The sequence below is a fragment of the Benincasa hispida genome, chromosome 8 (genome assembly GCF_009727055.1).
Source record: "Benincasa hispida cultivar B227 chromosome 8, ASM972705v1, whole genome shotgun sequence".
Lineage (NCBI taxonomy): Eukaryota > Viridiplantae > Streptophyta > Magnoliopsida > Cucurbitales > Cucurbitaceae > Benincasa > Benincasa hispida.
Window position 1 is genome coordinate 33,339,910 of NC_052356.1, and position 22,705 is coordinate 33,362,614.

General features: G+C 32.8%; 1 protein-coding gene across 1 annotated transcript; it reads right to left on the reverse strand.

The window, feature by feature from the left end:
* Positions 1-7,572: 7,572 nt before the first annotated feature.
* LOC120082948 (eukaryotic translation initiation factor 3 subunit A-like) lies at positions 7,573-22,384 on the reverse strand. Its single transcript, XM_039038386.1, has 14 exons — positions 22,222-22,384; positions 21,196-21,293; positions 16,932-17,413; positions 16,002-16,217; positions 15,511-15,879; positions 15,395-15,424; positions 15,071-15,298; positions 14,782-14,943; positions 13,353-13,574; positions 13,058-13,270; positions 12,541-12,747; positions 10,564-10,644; positions 8,873-9,074; positions 7,573-8,308 (listed from the first exon to the last, which is right to left on the reverse strand). Exons 2-14 carry the CDS (start codon positions 21,239-21,241, stop codon positions 7,851-7,853), a joined length of 2,916 nt encoding a protein of 971 aa, XP_038894314.1. The 5' UTR covers positions 21,242-21,293; positions 22,222-22,384; the 3' UTR covers positions 7,573-7,850.
* Between the last annotated feature and the right edge of the window lie 321 nt (positions 22,385-22,705).

Genomic DNA, 22,705 nt, shown 5'->3' on the forward strand with positions numbered 1-22,705 from the left:
CATTGTATTGGAGATTTACTCATGAATATGAGCAGCTAAGGTAACTACTCAATTTGGGGGTAGGATTTTGTTTATCTTCTTTGAAGATTGAACTTGTTTATGACATATTGTTGTGAACTCTATTGATTTTTTTATTAAATTTACATAGATTGATATTGAAAGAATTGATATCTTTTGGTTTATTAATCTTGTTTGTCAAGTTTATGTCTTACATTGAATGAACTTTGTGGCACCATCGGGTAGAGGATATCCACTTGCAGATTAGATCTCATAGTTTGATATTCTTGAACCAATGAAAATCAATAGTAAATTGGATGTTAGACTTAGGCTAACTAGTTTTTCATTCGTCACGGCTATTTTTCAATGTACTTAATGCAAATCACGGTGATTCCTAAGGAATCTATTTTCCAAAGTAATTAACACAGTTTAGTCTGATTAATGAATTTCATCAATCATTAGCTAGAATCATCTAGAGTTTAATTGGTGTTGGTCGAGTGTTCACAAATAATAGCTCAGATATTTTGTTCCTTATAAGAAACAAACTAATCCATGCCTATCCTCGGGTTGATTTTGTCAAATCGATTTTCACAAGGCAAACTTGTTCTCTTTAAATTCCTTGCACTTTAATTTGTTTAAATTTGCAAGTTCACTCAATTACCAAGACCCTCCCCGATAACCTGAATTCACTAATTCGTCTAAGTTTGTCCTTGATTTCCAATGGAGATAGCCTATTCCTACTTGCTACCAGTTCATAAGAATGGTTAAATTTTGTTTGTTGTTGGTCCGACAAGCCTTCAAAAAATGACGATGATGATGAAGGCTACGAATGAGAAAAGGAGGAAAATGAACAATTAAATGAATTGGACAACTCAGATGATGAGGAGGTGGGAGAGGAAGTTGATGAATATGAGGAGAAATACTGCAATGCGATGGGGGAGCATCGATAGTTGACACTAGTTTTGCACAACTTAAAAGTCCTTGGATTGAGTCACCAATGATGATCTCGGGCCAACCTTCTTGTAGTAACGATATTGACCTTGGACAAACATACCTTTCAAAAGCAGAGCTTGCACAAGCATTTGACCATACATTAGCATTTTGAATACAGAGTTGAATAATCCACCAAGTCCCTGCTAATAGTTAAATGTAAACATGATATATATGAATGGAGGATTAGGGCTAGGAAGCTTAAAGATTCTACTCTGTTTAAGATTTTCAAATACATAAACGTCAATACCTGCTCTCAACAATTGATAGACCATGACCACAGCCAGACAAGGAGCAAAGTAATAGGACGTTTAATGAAGTTCTAGTTCACAAAAGTTAGTTGAACGTATAGGTCAAAAGACATCATCCAAGACATGCATGATGAGTACAACATGAGCATCAGTTATAAAAAAGCATGGCAGTCAAGAGAAGAGGCCTTAATAATGGTTAGATGCAAACATGAGGATGGTAAATACTTGCCTATGGTGAAGCCATGAATATAGTGAACCCCAGGACCGTGTATGATTTTAAACTTGATGACGATAAATACTTCAAGTATATTAGGCATGTGTTGGTTGTTGACGGGACACGCTAGCAGAGAAAGTTTAAGGATATGATGTTAAGTGTGAATGCACTAGAAGAGAACAACCAAATATAGCTAGTTGTGTTTGTTATTGTGGATGAGGAGACGGATGATGCATAGACATGATTCTTTAAGAGAGTTAAAGCAGGCCATCGGGGTCGTTATAGAACCTGTCGTTGGATCGAATAGAAAATTGAGCATTGAGAAGGCAATCGTAGGGTTTTTCCGTATGCATTCTACTACTTTTGCATTCACCTCCAATCAATGAACTTGGTAAAGAATTTCAAGAATGATGCTGACATTCCCTTGTACGTTCTACTCTCTAAGCATGTCATGAGTCAACCTTTCAAGCACACTGGACAAAGATTCACCTGTTTAGAGGAGTTGTCTAATACTTAAAAGGAAGTTGGCTTTCCACGATGGCCCAGAGCATTTCAATGTGGTCAAATGTATGACTAACTGATAGTCTGAATGTCCTTTTGCAGGATGTTACAGTGTTGTCTATTACAAAAAAATTGGATTATATATAAGATATAATGCAAAGTTGGTTTCTTTAGCAGCGAAGTTATGAGTCATTCTACGACCTTGTCAGACTATGCAGAGGGTAAAATGCTGGAGGAGGAGGTGAGCTCAAGAAGACATTTATTAAGCTGATAGATCGCTACATATACAAAGTCATTGACAAACACTTAGATGTCTTATTGAATTGTATGCAAGGACGTGTAGCTAAAGAGTCTGATTACTACGAGATTTTGTGGTTCCATGCAATTGCAGCACTGCACCACCGGTACATTGATCCATACACCTTTTTCTCTCTCGCATACCACATGTAAATAGTGTCAATGGTGGCTCATGAATGTTCCCCGTGACATATTTGATAGCATTGTCGTCTTTTTTCCATCCATATGGTAGCCGACATTCTGGCTATTTGCACTAACTATACAGTTGAGTTGGTCGGCGAAAGAAGTTATGTTATAATAAGAAAGGAACATTGTAAGTATTGCATAAAATAGAAAAACAATACTGCTATGAGAATAAAACTTACAATCACGACTCTATCTGTTGTCATGAAAATTGATGACAGTTTGAAGGAGACTAATCATGCATGGATGGGAATGAACTATATTTTTTTATACAATTGTAAAATATAAAATTAATAAAAATTAATTTCGTTTGTTAATTTATTTTTATTAAATTAAATTATCAAATCAATTTTAAGCCATTAAAATTTAACTAAATATATCCACTCACCCTCTAATTTAATATATTTATTATTAATTAAATTTTTTATATTGCACATTTATTATTATCAATTTTTATTAAAAAAATATTTGTAATTAATTTAAATATTTATTTTTTTTATAGTTTTTAATTGAAAAGTTAATTAACTAAATTGTTTAATGTCAATTATAAATTTATATATATATATATATATATATATACAAAAGAAGTTGATATAAACTAATTTGTTTTAAATCGTCAAAAGATGCTTTAAATTTTTTAAAAAATAACTATGATTATAAATTAAAACTAGAAGTACAAGTGTACAAGATTGTTTAATTAAAAAAAATTAGCTTATTTTATTATTAGTTAATTAATTAATATTTTTTTAAAGAGTGATTAGTAATTTTAATAAATAATTTATGATGTTAATATATATTGCCAATAAAAAAGGATTTAAACAAATAAATTATGGTTATTCATATATTTTTAAAAATATTATGGTTTTTCATATTAATTCATAATAATAAAATAAGTTATTATATTAGCATTATTATTAATAAAATTAGTTGTATATGTCAATTATTTAATTTAAACATATTTAGAAAAATTAAATATATTAACCACTATAAAAAAACAAATAAAATGAAAATATAAAAGGTAAGAGAGAGAAAACAAAACCATTGGAAATTGAGAAAACTCATCTATTTTGGTGGTTATAAAAAATCTCAATAGATGAGAATATAAAACGCCTTAAAATAATATATTCTCATTCCCAAGGTTAAAAACTTGTATCAAACATTGTGATAGAATATCATTTCCCATTCTCATTTCTTCTTCTCATGAACCAAACGAGTCAAAAGTGTCATTTGTTATTACTGGGTGTGTTGGAGGAGCCAAATAGAAAATATTTGCACGGGAAATTTTCTAATATTATGGAAGTATGCAAAAAAAATTATATTGTGTCACGTCAATATGTTTCTAAACATAGAACCCATTAACATTAATGTACTTCTAAATTGATAAAATAATCATTCTAATAGTACTCGAATGTGTTTGGATTAACTTTTCAAATCTTTAATTTTGAAAATAAGTCATTTAGAAAAAAAAAATGAATTGTTTTGACAATCACTCAAAATAGTTTTTAAAATACTCTTAAAATTTATTTAAAATGGTTTTTTATCAAAAAAAATACAAATAAAAATGATTTTTTTGAAAAATATTTTTTTCTTTAATCAATCCAATCACAACCTAAGACAAGTGGATACAAGCAAGCTAGAAAATCAAGAATTCTTTATCATGTTTTCACTACTATCACTAACCTAACCTTCAATAGACAAATTTGCTCTACTTGGTACCTAACCTTTGAAACTCAATCCCTGTCTATTTTTTGGCCACAAGCTAAAACTACCTCGATTTTTCTTAAGGGATCGTTTAGGTGAAGATTTAGAAAATTATATTGGATGTCAATTTGAGTTCAGAGAGTTCCAAACATATCTCAACTTTTCAAATATTATAAATATGTCAAAATTTTCAACTTTTCAACTTTTCCAAAAATAGAACAATAAAATGCATTTTAAATCTTTCAATATTTTGAACTCTTCAACTTTAGTAATAAAACGCATTTTAAATATTTCATTATTATGAACTTATGTTGGAACAACTATTTTATGAAACACTAAAAAATGCAGATTTTTTTCTGGCCAAAATTATTATCCTCCAAACAAGTTAAACTACCCTAAGTAGTTATCTTTTAATTTAAGAAATAGATAATATTTAAAATTTTTAAAAAAAAAATCTTCTAAACAATTTTTCAACCAAAAAAAAGTATTGTCTCTTCTAAACTCCAAAAAATTGAACTTAGAGCAATTAATTAAGATTTAATATGTGCCTTATGAAAAAAGATTTAATATGCCCCACTAAATTAAAATCCGGTAACAAACAAATGGCATTCTAAACAATATCACGTGTTTTCTTTATGATTTACAAAGTTTGGTCGGTGCTCATGGATTGGGAATGTCCAAATTTGAACTTCTCAAATGTTCATACTCAACTTTTCTACTTTTCAAACGATTTATGGAGTTGCCCGCCTTCGACATACCGTTGATCGCTATCCATGTCACTCGTCGATTGTCGATTGCCCGTTGCTAGTAAGTTTCTATGTGATTTTCTCTCTCTCCTCTTTGTGTGGCAGCCCTCCGATTTCCAACATAAATAACCTTAATTAAAGAATATCTATTTAATTACAAAATTGCCTCAAGTCTTTATTTACATAAATGTCCTTCAATTTACAACACGTAAAATAACTAGTCATTTTCAATCGTATATCAATGGTACATCAAGTATATTAAGTGTTTATTAATAATCTATCAAATGTGTATCAACAGTGTATCAACTGTATCAGGTGTATACTTGTAGTTCAAGTGTATCAAGAGTATCAAGTGTATATTAGTGGTGTATCAAGTGTATATCAAGTGTCTATCAGGCATATCAAATGTATCAGGTGTATCCGTACTTTTTTGACATTTAGTGGGTTTAGTTTTTTTTTCTTTTTTTGTCATTTTTACAAAAATAATAAGTCTTGGCTGTGGGCCTAATTTTGAAAACTTAATTGGCCAAATCTGTAAGAAGCCCTTAAGATTTTATAGATGTTTGGGAATAGGATACATGCGAATCAAAGATGACTATGTTTTGTTGTGCATGGAGAATGCTATCAAAATTTGATAAACAAAAATTATGTTTATATTTAATATATAAAATTAAGCATGACAATCTTATATAAATTTAATAGATTGATTAACTAAACAATAAATGTCATTCAATATATTGATAAAAATGAATTAATTAAGAATCAATAATAATTTTAATTATAAAGATTTGAAAATTGAGTAATTTGTCATTAATATTAAACAATTAATATATTTAATGAATGTCATATTAATTATAGTCTAATACTTAATCATTTTTAATTAATTAAGTTTAACATTAGTAATTTTAATTTTAATTAAATAATATAAGAAAATATATTTTAATAAACAATATATTATATAAAAAGTGAAAAAATGAGATTCAAATAGGATATGCTAATAAAGAATATTAATAAAGAATATTATTTTCTTTATAAATATGATATGTTAATAATGAATGAAGTAATAAAAATTAATTACAATAAATAACTAACTGATTATAATAATCAATAATGATCATATGTTCATTAACGAATGATCAAATTAAAATCAATCTCAATAAATAATTGTTTGATTTAAAAAAAAATATAAGTAATCACTTATTATTATTGAAAAATGAATTATTGTACTAACTAAATTTAAATAATCCTAGTTTACTAATTAAATATATTTAAGATATTGTTAGCTAATTAATTAATAATTTAAGTAAATAAGTAAATTGCATTAATTTAATAATTTTTTATTGTAAAAATAAATTAATTAAATATTTTGGCAAATATCACTTTATACTCTAAACTTTGAAGTTGTATTAATTTAAATTTTAAATTAATAATTGTATCAATTTAGACCTTAAACTTTGTAGGTTGTATCAATTTAAACCTCAAACTAACAATTGTATCAATTTAAACCCTAAACTTTAAGGGTTGTATCAATTTAAACCCTAAATTTTTATAAATATATCAATATAAACCCTTCATTATGTGTCATTTGGATAAACATAGTGTAAGACTTTTAATTTTATCAATTAAACCTCTAAACCTACTAAGTCTGATTGAAAAGAAAAATTAAATATTTATAATATTTTTCAAACTAAATCTGAAAAAAGGTGTAAATCGATACAATTATAAAAATTTAGGGTTTAAATTGATATAATTGTAAAAGTTTAGGGTTTAAATTAATACAACTATTAGTTTAGGGTTTAAATTGATACAATCCCTAAAATTCAGGGTTTAAATTAATATTTACATTGATACAATTATTAGGTTGAGATTTAAATTGATACAATCACTAAAGTTCAAGGGTATAAATTGAAATGAAGAATTAAATTAAAATTAATCTCAACAAATAATTATTTGATTATTAAAAAAAATCATAACTAGTCACTTATTATTATTGAAAAATGAATTTTTGTACTAACTAATTTAAATAATCCTAGTTTACTAGTTAAATATATTTAAAATATTGTTAGCTAATTAATTAATAATTTAAGTAAATAAGTAAATTGCATTCATTTAATAATTTTTATTGTAAAAATAAATTAATAAAATATTTTAATAGATTATTATTTACTTAATAAAAGAATAGGATAATTATTTTAGATAGCAAAATTGTTGAATTTCATATAGTAAAATATCATTGTCTATCAATGAAAAACATTGATAGATATCTATTATTGTGTCATTGATAGATAGTGAGTGATATTTTACTATGTTTGTAAATAAATTGACTTATTTTCTTATATTTGAAAACAACTCAAACATGTATTTGTAATAATTATGTTAAATTACTATTAAGTAATTATTTAATTAGCTATATTCAAAATAAAATTATATATAAACTAAAAATATTGAAAATTACTTATTCCCAAACAAAATGTTAAAAACTGTAAAATAAATATATATTTTTGACATAGGGAAAATCCTACCGTTTTAAACATATGAGTTGAAATTCACGTGGTCTGCGAATTGTTGGTCTATCTCTTAAACATATAACGATTTCCTAGAAGATCGTGTGGAAAATATTTCAAGAGTAACTATCCTATGGAAAGTTTATAAAAGAAGAAAAAACAATAACGATGAACTTAAGAAGAGCAAATTAACAAAGAACCAAGGAAAAGATAATATACTAAAAAATGGCGGCCTATAAATTGGTAGGCATGTCATGTAGTATATTCATATAATTGAGAAAACAAAAGGGCACTTCTTCCACCAATGACAAATATTACAACTTTTTCGCTGCTGCTTCTTCCCTTCACTTCTCAGTAGTAAAATAAGTCATTATTTTTTTTTTCCAAGAAATGATTTGATTACCCCGATCAAACCCAAAATTTTACTTCCGAATTCATATCAACTTTCCCACATCTGCCACCACAATCAGCGGTCAGTCCTAGCACGACTTGGAACTCGGGATGAGGACCATGATGTCCTTGAACTTCCAAATGCAGGTTTACGGTCATCACTGCGCCAGCTATCTGGCTGAGATGGTCGATTATCAGGCCGGCTGCTTCCCCATCGATCAGATTCAGGTGGTGGTGCATTAGGGTGGGAGCCTTCAGTCCGTCGAAACTTTGGCACATATTTTGCTGGGGATGGTCCAGCAGCCGCAGCAGCTGCAGCAGTGGCAGGAGCAGCAGTCCCGGACTCCAGAAGCTGAGAACCAGGAGCAACGTCAGGTCTAGCAGGTGCATCAGCTGATCTGCCACCACCAAAGAGACTTTCTTTCCTATGTCTTTCTTTTTCTTCCAATTCTCGCTCCCTCTGTCTCTGCTTCTCAGCAATCTCATCCAATTTAGCCTTGCGTTCAGCTTCTTCCCTCTTTCTCCTCTCGGCCTCTGCAAAAGCTCAAAAGATGCCATCAGCAAAAATAGAGAAAAAAAGAAACTATATATCTAGACATTTTGCATATCAGCGATCTAAATATAGTTTCGGAATCAGAGAGCAAGAACCAGAAGATAATGAACAAGATGGAAAAAGAAATTTGAGAAGATACATTTTAAAAGCTCAGATATTTCATACCTCCCCATACCTTAATATGAGCTTGGATCACTGGATCTATCTGGGGAAAATAAAACTACCATCGAAAGGGATTTAGTACATTTGTAGATGGCGGTGGTTGATTCAAGAGCCATTTTTTATTTGTCGAGGGGTTTCTTAATGTTATCAAACACATCAATATAAAAATGAAGACTCCACACACGAACGTACATGATATAAACAAACCAAGGAGCCATCTCTGAAGTTTGTTTCAGTCCATGTTCTAACTTCTCTAAACACCCCCGCCCAATGTTCATAATGTCCAACTAACAGGACTAATCCATAAATGCATAAACGGGATTTTCAAAAAGCAGAAAATGATGTTAGATCCCATAGAAAAGCCAGAACATTTTAACAAATACCTTCACGCTTGCGAGCTTCCTCCTCTTCACGTAATATCCTTATCCTCTCCTCTTCACACCTTACATAAAAGATTTTCTTCCTCTTAGCCTCCCTTTCTGCTTTCCGGGCCTGAATTATTTGCCTGATATGTTCTTCTCTCTCAGCTCTCCGTCTGCTGAATTCCTCTTGGCGAAGACTAATGACTCTTTCTTGGAAAATTTTCTGAACAAAAAAAGGTTAAATTTAATCATGTGCCAAAAGTCAATTTCTGCAAAGATTCCTACAGTCAAGTTACACTTCAGAAGACCTACGAAGTAAATTATAAAATAATAATAATAATTTTTTCTTAAGAAATTAGAATAATAAATAATAATAACAATAATAAAAGCTGCGTCTTAAGCGCCCACAAGAAAGATACAAGGCATCGAACAATAATGTTAAAACTATCACATAGTTCCAAAATACCAAACACCCTCAATCCAATTAATGATATCACTATATTAAAGAGGAGCGATTTTGGAGAACATTATTGAAAACTTACTAATTAAACTTGAAATGCTCTTAACATTAATGAGTGAGAAGCTTGTTGAATTTCAATTTTTACAGGAAACTAATACATACATATATATATATATACATATTTTTTTTATAAAAAAAAAATGTGAGTAGAAAGACAGCCTTATGGCAAGAGGTAGAGATTTACCCCTCCCAGTATGGGAGAGCCTTCCAATTGTAAATAAGTTGTATTAAACCAAAAATAAAAGAAAATAACAATGATTTAAACTTAATTTATACATTTGATATCGTGGGATTCTGGATATATTTAAGAGAAGTAAAATGATAACAGAAATATCCGTAAACAACACACTACCCTAGAGGAGAAAAAAGTTGGTTGATGAATAGAAGTACACTAAATTTTCGTGTTGACTTTTAAAGAAGATCTATACTGTTTTCGAGTATTGATAAGATTTTTCTAAATCACAAAATAATTAAATAAAGGAAAAATACCTTTTCGGTCCCTAGAATTTGGGTCTAGTTTCTATTCGGTCCCTAAGTTTTCAAATGTTACACATTTGGTCCTTAAATTTTGAGTTTTGTTTCAATTTAGTCCCTAAATTTCAAAATATTATAATTTTACCCTTAAGATTTGAAGTTTGTTTCAATTTAGTCCCTAAGTTTCAAGATTTTACATTTATAACCTCAAATTTTCATTGCTTAATCATTGAAATCAATTTCTATTAATTAATTAAAAATAATTATGAAGTGCAATTCTAAATTTAATTTTAAAAGTGTAAAAAATAGAGAAACTTAATTAATTATAATTATTTTAATGATTTTTAACTTATTAACAAAAATTAGCACTAACGACCGAAAATGGATTTTTAGTGAATAATCGTGGTTAAAAGTGTAAATTTTGAAATACAGGGACCAACTTGAAAGGGAACTCAATCGTCAAAGGTAAAATTGTAATACTTTGAAATCTAAAGACTAAATTGAAACCAAACTCAACTTAAGAACTAAATATGTTATACTTTGAAACTTAGCGACTAAATAGAAACTAGACCTAAAAACTAGAGACTAAAAAGGTATTTTTCCCTTAAATAAAAAAAAATACCATGATCACGGTACATGATAACCAATCAATCCTATATCTTTGAGCAGAGAAAGGTTAAGATTGACCCAATAGAGCAATACGAAACTAACTACTAACCTTACTCTCCAACATTCTCGCTAATCGATTCTTCTCCTTGAGGTCACCTTCATGGCGCTGCTTGCTTAACTCAACCTCCAGCTGAAAAACAGAAAAGAAACCCACTTTTAATAAAATAGAACTAAAAGACACCTACAAATCAAAATACCATCAGCTGTAGCAGGAAAAATCTGACCACACAAAAATGGAAGCACAATAATTTGTAAAGGATAACAAATGGATGGAATCCATACAAAACAAAGCAGGACATTGTAAGATTCGTATGTTGTGTAAGAAAATCATAGAAAAAATTCCCCCTTTGACATCAGAAACATTAAAAGTAGTAATTGAAATGGTAATGCCACTAAATAGGTCATGTGCATCGGTTCATCTTTATCAAAGTTCACGATTATGGTGATCAGGGTTAGAAACTCTGAAGACACTGCACCAACTTTTTTTGCAACTTCCCTCACTCGGCACAAATTCCTAACCTCATTAGAAGAATAACCATTTTTCAATAAGTTTACTGCACTAACTGGCTTCATGTTACAAAACATGCAATAAGATTGTCGTCCACAACCCACTTTTCAGTTCTCTTAACCCAGAAAACCAGAAGTTGTTATCAGAGCTATTTCTCTTCATACTACTGGAGAGAGCTTCCATGAATAGTAATGTGTGTTCTGCTAGTTTTTCTTCCACCCTCACAACATGACATTATGTGGTCAATTCAAGCCACTTCTCATTAACTCTCCATGTAAGTTCATTACTCAAGATACAGGTGGAATGTGTTGAAGGTTTCTTTCGCCAATTGGAGAATCATTAGGCATAAAAGACACGAGGTGGCATGTGTCAACTTACAAGCCAGCAAAATTGTAGTTGCCCACCCATGACTATAAACACAACCAAAAAATTGTAGTACATCCTGAAAATACTTTAGCCATCCTCCATGTCACCATCCTAGTCTCCAACACCATACTCAAAAGAACAAATTCCCATAAACACAACCAAAAAGTCAAAACAGATAAGCACTGCAATATGTTAGATGCTCCCCTTTCTGCTAGTCACTATGCTTTGGAATGTTAGGCACAGAAACAGAAGCTACACAAAGTAAAATCAAAACATGAAAGAGATAAAAACTTATTAGAGGCTTCAACACTTTGATTTAAGTTTAGGCCAATGTGCAAACAGCACCTGATGCCACAAAAAATATATCCACCCTTTTCTTGCTGCATGAAAAGCCCTTTATTATCATCTGGATGATATAGCCATACCATATACATGTTTAATTTACTGTGTTCCCTAAATACACTAACATATCTATCTATATGTATATATATATATGTATATATGTATATGTATATATATATATGTATATGTATATATATATATGTATATTGTTATATGTGATATATTGTAATGTATATATGTGTATATGATATATGTGTATATATGTATATGTATATGATATATGTGTATTATATGTGTTATATGTATATGTGTATATAGTGTATATGTATATGTATATGTATTATGTGTATATGTATATGTATATATGTGTATATGTATATGTATATGTATATATGTGTATATGTATATGTATATGTATATATGTGTATATGTATATGTATATATGTATGTGTATATGTATATGTGTATATGTATATGTGTATATGTATATGTGTATATGTATATGTGTATATGTATATGTGTATATGTATATGTGTATATGTGTATATGTGTATATGTATATGTGTATATATATATATATATATCTATGTATATATCTATGTATGTATATATGTATATGTATATGTGTATATATGTATATATGTATGTATATGTGTAAATATATTTGCGTATATATGTGTGTTTATATATGTGTGTATATAATATATTCACAGTTCATAAATAAATAAATAACTACAACCAAATGCATATAATCATAGATAGTCATAGTTTCTTTCAATCTGTTGAAAAAAATCATTCAGAAAGCAAGACCTGCTGATTACGTTCATGAATCATTCTCTCTTCAAGCAAACGTTGCTGAAATGCAGCTTCAATTAACGTTGCCGCCTCTTCTCTTTTTGCTCTTTCTAGATAATCCATAGTTTTGGCTAGCTTTTGTAATTTCTTCTCCATTTCCTGCCTCTCCCTTAATTGTTCGGTGAGGGCCAACTGCATTAAAGTTTGTTTGGACAACTTTTCCTGGAGATATATACCCATTGTTATTAATCAATCCAACATCCTTCCAAAATATAAAATATATATGTGTATATATATAAAGGAGGATTTTCAAAAATAGAAAAATAAGGGAAACTATTTATATAAAATAGCAAAATTTTAATCTTCTTTAATAGAGGTTGATAGAAGTCTATCAGTGTCTGTCAGTAATAGATGTTGATAGAAGTCTATCAGTGTCTATCGGTGTTTTTTTTTTTCTATTTCTATAAATAGGTTTGACATTTTTTCTATCGATAAAAATTTCCCTAAAAAGAATCAACAAAAAATAACTCACAGAGTCAAGAACCGGTTTCCTGCTTCCCTTCTTTTTACCAATACGTTTTTCAGCTTCCTGTAGTAAAGCCTGTGCTTCTTCAAGTTCTCGCTCTTCTATTTCCCTACGAAGCCGTTGGTTTTTCCTTTGTTCATATTCTGCAGCAAGCCGCTTCTGCTCAGCTTCTTCAGTTATCTTCAGTAATTTCAACCTTCTTGATTCCTCCTCACGTTCCTAAACACAGTTCACCACATTTTTTATATATACACCACAACAGAAAAAATGAATATGGCTATTCAGCGTCTGATAAGGGTACCATTTCCAAAAGTTGTCGTTCCTGCTCTTCCTTCCTTTTCTCAATAATTGATTTCCGAGCAAGCAACCTCTTGTGCTCTTTATCAACAATATCTGCCAAATCAGGCAATCTATCACCTGTTTTTGAGGCTTTCCTAACTGGTGGATAGATCATAGCTCTTGCTTTGTTTAAGGATTCAGCAAGAACGGTCAGGTTGTCTCGAAGCCCATCTGATTCAATACCCTAAAGTGATGCATAAAAAACAATTATGCTTTTTTATTTTTTATCTCCACTCTATAGAAACAATTGTGCTTATAAACATCGATTTAAAATATACAGGAAAACTGAGGAAAGACCAATTTCCCTAAATCCTAATAAAAAAACAGAAAAAGATAAAGTCCTTCCTTTAAATTCAATATTAATAAATTGAATAAGATCTAAAGACATGTTGAAGATGATGTGAACTAACACATCAAAAAAGGCAGAGACAAAATCATATTGAAAACGGTGCCAATGGCCTATTTTTGGAGGTCCAAAAGAAATCTGATCAAGCTTTCAAAAACCTATGTTTTTTGGCCTTTTGCTTACATCAGCATGAGGTGAAATTGCCAAAACGACCAAAAATGTATGCATGATGGCCTTCACTTCTCGATTGTTGCTCCTCGATCCAGTTTGTACCTTCTTCCTTCAGTTTGTACCTTCTTCCTTCTCCTTCTTCCATCTGCAACTTTTTTTTTACACCACGCGATAGCTATCACCAATACAGAGGCAACCTTCTTCAAAGTTTTTTTTTTCTTGGTTATTCTTGAACAATCTGCAACTTCTTCAAATTTTTAATTATCCTTTCAACTTCTTCAATCAGCAACCTGTTGTTCCCCTCTCTCCCTCTCAAATCCAGCTTAGTAGAGTTTTCGATCAACCAATCCCAATTCCCCCTTCTTCAAGGAGAAAAATTTGGAGAGGAATCGAGGAGTGCAATTTTTTTTTTCCTGGGAAGGATGGAAAGCGAGCATGAATCGGAGAGAGAGTGAGATCAAGGAGCAAGGTGCGCGAGAATGGAGGAGCGAAAAATTTTTAAACATTGAGGAAGCGAATTGAGAAGGAAGGAGAGCGATCGTGAATTGAGAAGCGAGGAGCGAGATCGAGAATCGAGGAGCCAGCCGATCATGCATGCATCTCTAGTTGTTTTGGTAATTATATCCAATGATGACGTAAGCAAAAGGCCAAAAAATGTGAGTTTTTAAGAGTTGGGTCAAATCTCATTTTGGCCTCCGAAAAAAAGTCATCTGTACAAGAAACCCAAAATCACAAGGGTTGGGAAAAATAAGATGGGATACATTAACATTAAGGAAAAAGCAACAATCGAGCATGGCTTAAATCTCAGCAGCCTTGTCCCTTTGTGCAAAAAGAGAGGAAACGAAAAAGAAGACAAAAAGAAAAAATTCAATACCAAACTGCCAAATAACACAATGTTCCTTGAATGATCAACTTTCATGGCAATGAAGTTTTGTTTAACTGCATCAACTGATATTTTCTCCACGGCAGAAAAATCAAAAAATGGGATCATCTGCGATAGACTTTCAATTTTCATAGTCTGATACACCTTGGAGACCTGGCGTAACATGGATAAATAAAAAGTTCAGTGCATCAAAACGAAGTTACCAACCAATGTCTTTTTCTTTATTCATGAGCAATACCATTGCAAGGTTCACAATATATAAAAGCTGTGCAGACAGTACCTGCTGAAGCAGCCTCAGGGCAGCAAGTTTTTCAAGAGCCGGAACATATTGGGACAATTGCACCTCAGGAACAGATGAAGCTGATGAAAGCTTACCTCCAAGCTTTGATATTTTGTTAAGTAAGGGTTGCAATTTTGTTGCAAGATCAAGAGGGAAGAATTCATACTCCAAAAGATGATAGAGATCTTTAACTTCCTGAATGGCGCAGCTCAGGACTCCTTTAGACACCTAAAGGAAAGCAAAAATCTACTAAGCAAATAGAACTAGAATTATTGAGTACGGGAAATACTCAACAAAATATGAAGTAAAATGAATAAGACATACCAGTTCAGAAAGAAGATTCGACTTTGAAAGCTGGATGAAACATAACAGAAAGAAAGTAAGGTAATGTTCAGGCTGTGAAAACATAAAAGAAAATCCAATTAAGCAAATTGTTTTACCACATGGCTACTTTCAAGTTTGGAATCTAAGTTGAACCCTATAAGATTAGCCATCCTCAAATTTTGCTCTTTCTCGTGTTCAAGTTCTAAATGGGAGGCACCATGCTTAGAGTCATAGGGGGGCACTGCAAGAGCTGCTAAGAGAACAGACGAAGCTACCAGCTGCAAATCCTTCTGGCTTAGATTTTTGTTGAAACTTTTCTGAATGGAGAAAAGTTTAAGCCATGCATAGGCATGATAAAGATTGCTATCTGATATCCAGAATATCTCTGTTAATTTGACATAATACACCACCATCAAGGATGGTTTAGGTGTTTTCTTCACCATGCACATCAAACCATGAATATCTTCCACAGAACGAAAAGCTTCCTGTAAAAATCGGTGATAAAAGAACCTTACAATTGACATTATTTGTAGAGAAGAAATCCTTATATGAATTTTTGAAATCTGGACATTAACCCACTTCTCTTTACAGAATGAAAAATTCGGACCTGCCAGAGCTCAAGCTCTGTGGCAACCTTCAGCTGTTCAAATCTTGTGTCAAGGTATAATTGCAAGCTCTCTGGAACAGAAAGATCAGGCCGATCCCTTTGGTCTCTATACTTGTTGAGATTAGCGAGATGATTTCTGATAATTTCACATAATCTGCGAAATTCGGTTGTTCTTTTGTATGCCTTACAGAACTGGAAGGCACGATGGGCTGTCATCTACAAATGAAAAACACCAGCAGAATTAAAATGAGTAACATTATTATTACTGATCAATAATAATTAATAAAAATACCAAAAAGGAGGCCAGAGAGATTTCATTTTATGATAAAAAAAAATGTTCACCTTCGCAAGGAGAAGAAGAAAATGGAGGATCAGTTGAATTTCAAGTAGTCGGTTTCACTAAATAAGATTTATGCCAAACTTCCATTCAAATAGTCAGTTTCACTAATAAGATTTATCCCAAACGTCCAATTATATGTCTATTATGCCAATTTTTGAGACCTATTATAACACAATTGAAATTTAAGGACTTAAAAGACACTTTACAGTTCATGACCTATTGGACGCAAAGTTGAAAGTACATGGACATATTAGATACCTTTTAAAGTTTAGGGGTCAAATCTACACAAAGCTAACAGGGTAAGGACTAAACTTGTGATTTAACCCAAAAAAGTCAAATTCTTATGGCAAATTAGCCCAAAGAGCCCTAAACATAACTTCCAGAAACGGATGAAAAAAGCTTTCTTAAATCCTCCAACCATTAGAACCAATAGGAAGCTAAGTTACAATATGGCAGGGATTTAACTACTACTGTCAGGCCCAAAATAAAGTTCCACCGAAATACTAAAAGTTTTAGGTATGACATACTTCTCAACTGAAAAATTAACTCAACAACGCATACACCAAATAACTAGCTTAGTCATGACCTACCGCATAAAGTGCCTCTAACTTTGAGTTATTCCTTAGTATCTCAAGAACTGTTCGATATGTCTCCCACAGAAATTTAAACCAAGGGGTAACAAGTTCGCGATCAGATCTATCCTTTCCCTTTTCACCACTGACATAACTAAGCATCAAATCTTCTGGTCTTTTATCGGCTTCCAAATCATCAACATCCAGAGCTTCTTCTAAGGCCTGAGCTTGACTACGAGCCTGCTCTGCCTTCTCAGTGGAAAGATGCATAAAGTGCTTGATTACTTCCTCTAGAGAAGTAACATTGACGTGCTGGCAAACAATCCGGTATTGAATTAAACCATCCTTAGCAAACCTTCCTTTCCTCATATCCACACAGAGTTCAACATACTTGAACATGATCTTCTCAAGAGGTTTCTGCCATGCTCGATATCTCTTTGAAGTGATAAGATCATGAAGGGCTTGCAAGGCATCTTGCTTCTGGCCAACATTTATCAGCTCTGAATTCATGCAAGAAGAATAAACTTAATACTTGCTTTCATTTCACAAAAAAAGAAAACAATAGACATGTCATAAATTTCAAAATAGGGCAAATAGATTAACAGTGGTGGACTATGAAGCACTGACACAAAGACAGATATAGGATACGGATACGTAGGATACGTTGATACGTTAATCTCTAAAATCCTAGGATACCAATATGTTGAGGATTAGTTTTTCTAAGATTCTAGGATATATGTAAATTTAACATAAAGATACTCAATATAATCCACTAAAAAACATAAAATGTCAAGTTAGTGACAATAACACAAAATACAATACAAACATTGAAATACAATACAAAAGGCAACATTAGAGATATTGAAATACAATAGTCAATAGAATACAATCGAAAAGGTTGGTGGCACGCTAGAGTCATATCGATCAAAAAAGCAGAAGTATGAAGATAAATAAAATTCTTTGTTGAATTGTTGAAGATATTCAAGTGGATTGTTTTTTTTTTTTTTTTTTGCATAACTTTGTGGGGACTTAGTCGTGAAGATGAAGATTAGATGATTCTAGGGTTTGGTTTTTTTCCTTACCTTTTTTTTTAAGTTTTGGTTTGGGAAAGATTAAATGAGTTGCTTTTCTTTTTTTCTTTAAAAAAAAAAAGGTCTAGTGTGCCCCCTTCACGAATCTAGAAGGGGACACATGTATCCAATATTTAAAAAAAAAAAAAATAGATACGCCAAATCCCGTATCAGATACATATTTAGGAAGTATCTCGGAGTATTGGTATCTCATATGTATCCGATACCGATTCCCTACCTCACATGAAGTATCCACAGGTGGTGGACTAGAAACACAAACATGGAACTCAAGTAACAAAAAACACAAGTAACAACATAGGCAGATTGACATTTAATGCGCCTAGAACTAGAAAAGAGATATTTCAATGATTTTCTAATATTTTCTAACTACCCGTAAAATTATGTTATACACATTATATTATAATTATAATTATTATAAAATGTTGAAATTAGGGTTTTGCACTCTAGGGGCATTTTTGTCTTTTTCATTGTACCCTAGGGTTTCCCTTTTCTCTATTTAAGCTGGTGGTCTGTTGTATTTCTTTGTATCAGTTTTCTAATAAGAATTCCCTTATCCCGTGGTTTTTCTCCCTAATTAGGGTTTTCCACGTAAAATCTTGTGTGCTATTTTTCTTTCCCTACTCTATTTTTTTATCGTGGTATCAGAGCATGGAGACAAAACCCTGGCCACCGTTGAGGAAAATCCAACAGGAGAATCCCAAACCAATAACCCAGTATTATCCAAAAAGCCATTGACAGGTACTTCCAATCTCTTCTTCCCCACTTCCGTGAAAACCAGCCGTCGCCGCCCTACCCACCGCCGGCTGACCCCTTCGCAGACTGAATGACCAGCTGCCAGACCCAGCAACCGGTGACCAACGAACCAGCAACTACCCATCTGGTCCGGTCGTGCGCAAACGAAGACGACCAGCTCGCAGGTACCCATCTGGTTCGGTCGTGCACAGACGAAGACAACCAACGACCGACCGAACGAACGGAGGGTGAGTACAGTATGTCATAAGAAAGTAAAGACAAAGATGAATCCCTTGATCTTCCGATTTCCCTAAGGAAAGGTACTAGATCATGTACTAAATATCCGTTGCAGAGTTACTTGTCCTATAGTAATTTGTCTCTTGAGTTCAAGGCCCTCACTACAAACCTAGACACAGTGGTGATACCAAACAGTATACACACAGCGTAGGAAAGTCCTGAATGGAAAGCCGCAGTTATGGAAGAAATGAGAGCTCTCGAGAAAAATCATACGTGGGATCAAATCAATCTTCCAAGTGGTCATAAAGTAAATGGGTATTCACAATAAAGTATAGGCCCGATGGAACAGTTGACAAATACAAAGCCAGATTAGTTGCCAAGGGGTTTACTCAGACTTTTAGGGTTGATTATTCCGAGACTTTTTCGCCGGTTGCGAAGCTAAACACAGTTCGGGTCCTCCTTTCTGTTGCAATTAATAAGGATTGGCCCCTTCACCAATTTGATGTGAAGAATGCCTTTTTTAACGGAGAACTGAAGGAAAAAGTCTATATGAGTCCTCCCCCAGGATTCGAGAAACAGTTTAATCACCTAGTTTGCAGATTAAGAAAGTCCTTATATGGGCTAAAACAATCACCAAGGGCTTAGTTTGACAGATTTACTATGTTTGTAAAGTCGCAAGGATATAAACAGGGTCATTCTGATCATACTCTGTTTACTAAAAGGTCAGTATCCAGAAAAATTGCAGTTTTGATTGTTTATGTTGATGACATTGTTATTTCAGGCGATGATACCTCAGAGATTGACCGATTAAAGGTAAAGATGGTTGAAGAATTCGAAATCAAGGACCTTGGAAAACTAAGATAAAGGAAGTATCTCGATCGAAAGAAGGAATTTCAGTTTCCCAATGGAAATATACTCTGGACTTGCTTAAGTAAACAAATATAACGGGTTGCAAACCAGTTGATACCCCTATAGAAGCAAATGCAAAGTTAAGTAATATGAGTAAAGGTGTTCCAGTGAGGAAAGAAAGATATCAGCGACTTATTGGGAAATTAATATATCTCTCTCATACTAGACCCGACATCTCTTATGCAGTAAGTATGGTAAGTCAGTTCATGCAGTCTCCATACGAAAAACACATGAGGGCAGTAGAGCGCATTTTGAGATATCTGAAAACCTCTCTAGGGAAAGGCTTGATGTTCAGGAAAACTGAAAGGCGATGCATCGAAGCTTACACTGATGCTGATTGGGCAGGATCTGTAATAGACAGAAAATCAACATCAGGGTATTGTACCTTTGTGTGGGGCAACCTTGTTACATGGAGAAGCAAAAAGCAAGGTGTCGTTGCCAGAAGTAGCGCCGAGGCAGAATACAGGGTCACGAGTCTAGGAATCTGTGAAGAGATTTGGCTTGAAAAAGTTTTGAAAGACCTTGATCAAGAGCATACCGGTCCAATGAAACTCTACTGTGATAATAAAGCAGCCATAAGCATAGCAAATAACCCTGTTCAACATGACAGAACAAAGCACGTGGAGATTGATCGGCATTTTATCAAAGAAAGACTTGATAGTGGCAACATTTGTGTTCCTTATATTCCTTCCAATCAACAGATTGCAGATGTCCTAACAAAGGGACTACCCAGACAGTTGTTTGACGCATGTGTGAGCAAGTTGGGTCTTATTGACATCTACGTCCCAACTTGAAGGGGAGTGTTGAAATTAGGGTTTTGCACTCTAGGGGCATTTTTGTCTTTTTTATTGTACCCTAGGGTTTCCCTTTTCTCTATTTAAGCTGGTGGTCTGTTGTATTTCTTTGTATCAGTTTTCTAATAAGAATTCCCTTATCTCGTGGTTTTTCTCCCTAATTAGGGTTTTCCACGTAAAATCTTGTGTGCTATTTTTCTTTCCCTACTCTATTTTTCATCATAAAATACGAAAAGGAAGTGAGTTCAGAAGAACTTACCAAAGTCAAATCACTAAATCGTCAACGCACTAGTAATGTGTATCTCAATCTCACTCAAGACGCTTATACTAAACCGACTTCCCAACAAACAATAAAGGGAAAACATTTATTGAATTTTGAGGACTTAAAGTACCAGAATTCGTCAAAAGAACCAAGCATTCTACTTAAACAAAGTTCTCAAAAAATTAATGACATACTCACAAATACAACTCGATCTATAGCAAATGCAAATCCAAAAGAAAAACATCATGTTCATTCACCTTCAGCTCGTTTTAAAGCATTCTCTGGCTTTACAAAAGACGTCATAACTCAATTCAATCTTTAGCTCACCCAAGGACAGCATGCAACGCTGAATGACCTGAGACACCCATGAAGAACCATTAAGAAGACTTAAACCAAACAAACAAAATTCATGAGCATTACTGAGCATCGACTCCTGTTCAATAAAAATAAGATAAAAATAAAAACAAAAAACAAAGAAAACTAAACTACAAATCCGAAAACATCCTCAAGAGGAAAGCAAGTCTGTTCGTTAAAAAAACTAATAATAACAAAACTACAGAAGTAAATTAAGTAAATTTCTTGTGTTTTGAATTTTGGGTTTCAAGATTTAAAGGGTGAAAAATCTCAATGTTTTATTGGCAAATATGGATAAACCCTAAAATTGAAGGGTCCATGGCTTCATTTCAGCTCTTTCCTGCAACCCCTTCTCTTCCCCATCTTCAATTTACCCGTTTTTCTTCCTTTCTACCCATCAAATTACAAAGCTGAAACTCCAGAGTTAGAAACTCCAGAGTTATCTCTGATTTCAACTCATATCATTTATAGAACATTTGCAGAAACTCATTTGAATCCCTGAAACTAAACCCCGCACCACGAGATTCCAACAATGGCGATGGCAATGGGGTTGTGGAAATGCCCAGCTCCACTCGCCGCGGGAGGAAAAATAGGATCAAATCTCCGTTGTCTTTTTCTACAACTACTAAAAGAAAACAAAAGCGTTCTAAGAAACCCCAAATCACAGGTTAAACCATAGAAGGAAATTCATGTGATTGGACCTCCGAAGACGAAAAGACGAGTCAATCGATTCAATAGCAGAAAACTTACGTGCTTCGGTCATACTTCTTTTCAGGGGAAAAAATATCTCAGACCCAGATCATAAAATTTCCAGAAACAAAAAGAAAAAATCCACCCAATTCACAAAAAGGAAAAAGGAAACTAGCCTTCACCTTGATGTTCATCGCAGATCGATTGACGATAAGTAATTATTCAGAAGAAAAACTTACTTGAAGATGAACAAAAATTCCACGAAAGACCTTCAACGACGGAAACGTGAAGACTGATTGTGAGAGAGAGAGCCACTAAGAGACCGACGACGGAGAATGGAACGGCGGAGACTGATTGCGAGAGAGAGACAGACGGTGGAGACTGATTGAAAAACGGCAGCTGAAAGCGATGAAATTTGGAAACGTGGAACGTAACTCAAATGAGTCGGTTCAGTTAAACCGTGAACTGAACGGTTCGGTTCGAATAATGATAAGTCTCATTCGAATTGGTTCGACTTGGTTTGTATTTTTACACCCCTAATTATCGGGAAAAACATCCGTTTTGACCCACTTGGTATCCATTTGACCCTAAACTAATATAATCGTTGCAATTTTAATCAATTGTAAAAAATCATCACTAAAGTATGATGGTGGTTGTAATTAAAACCTCAAACTTATACCAGCGTTAAAATTGAATCTTCCAACTTGCATAGTTGTGAAAATT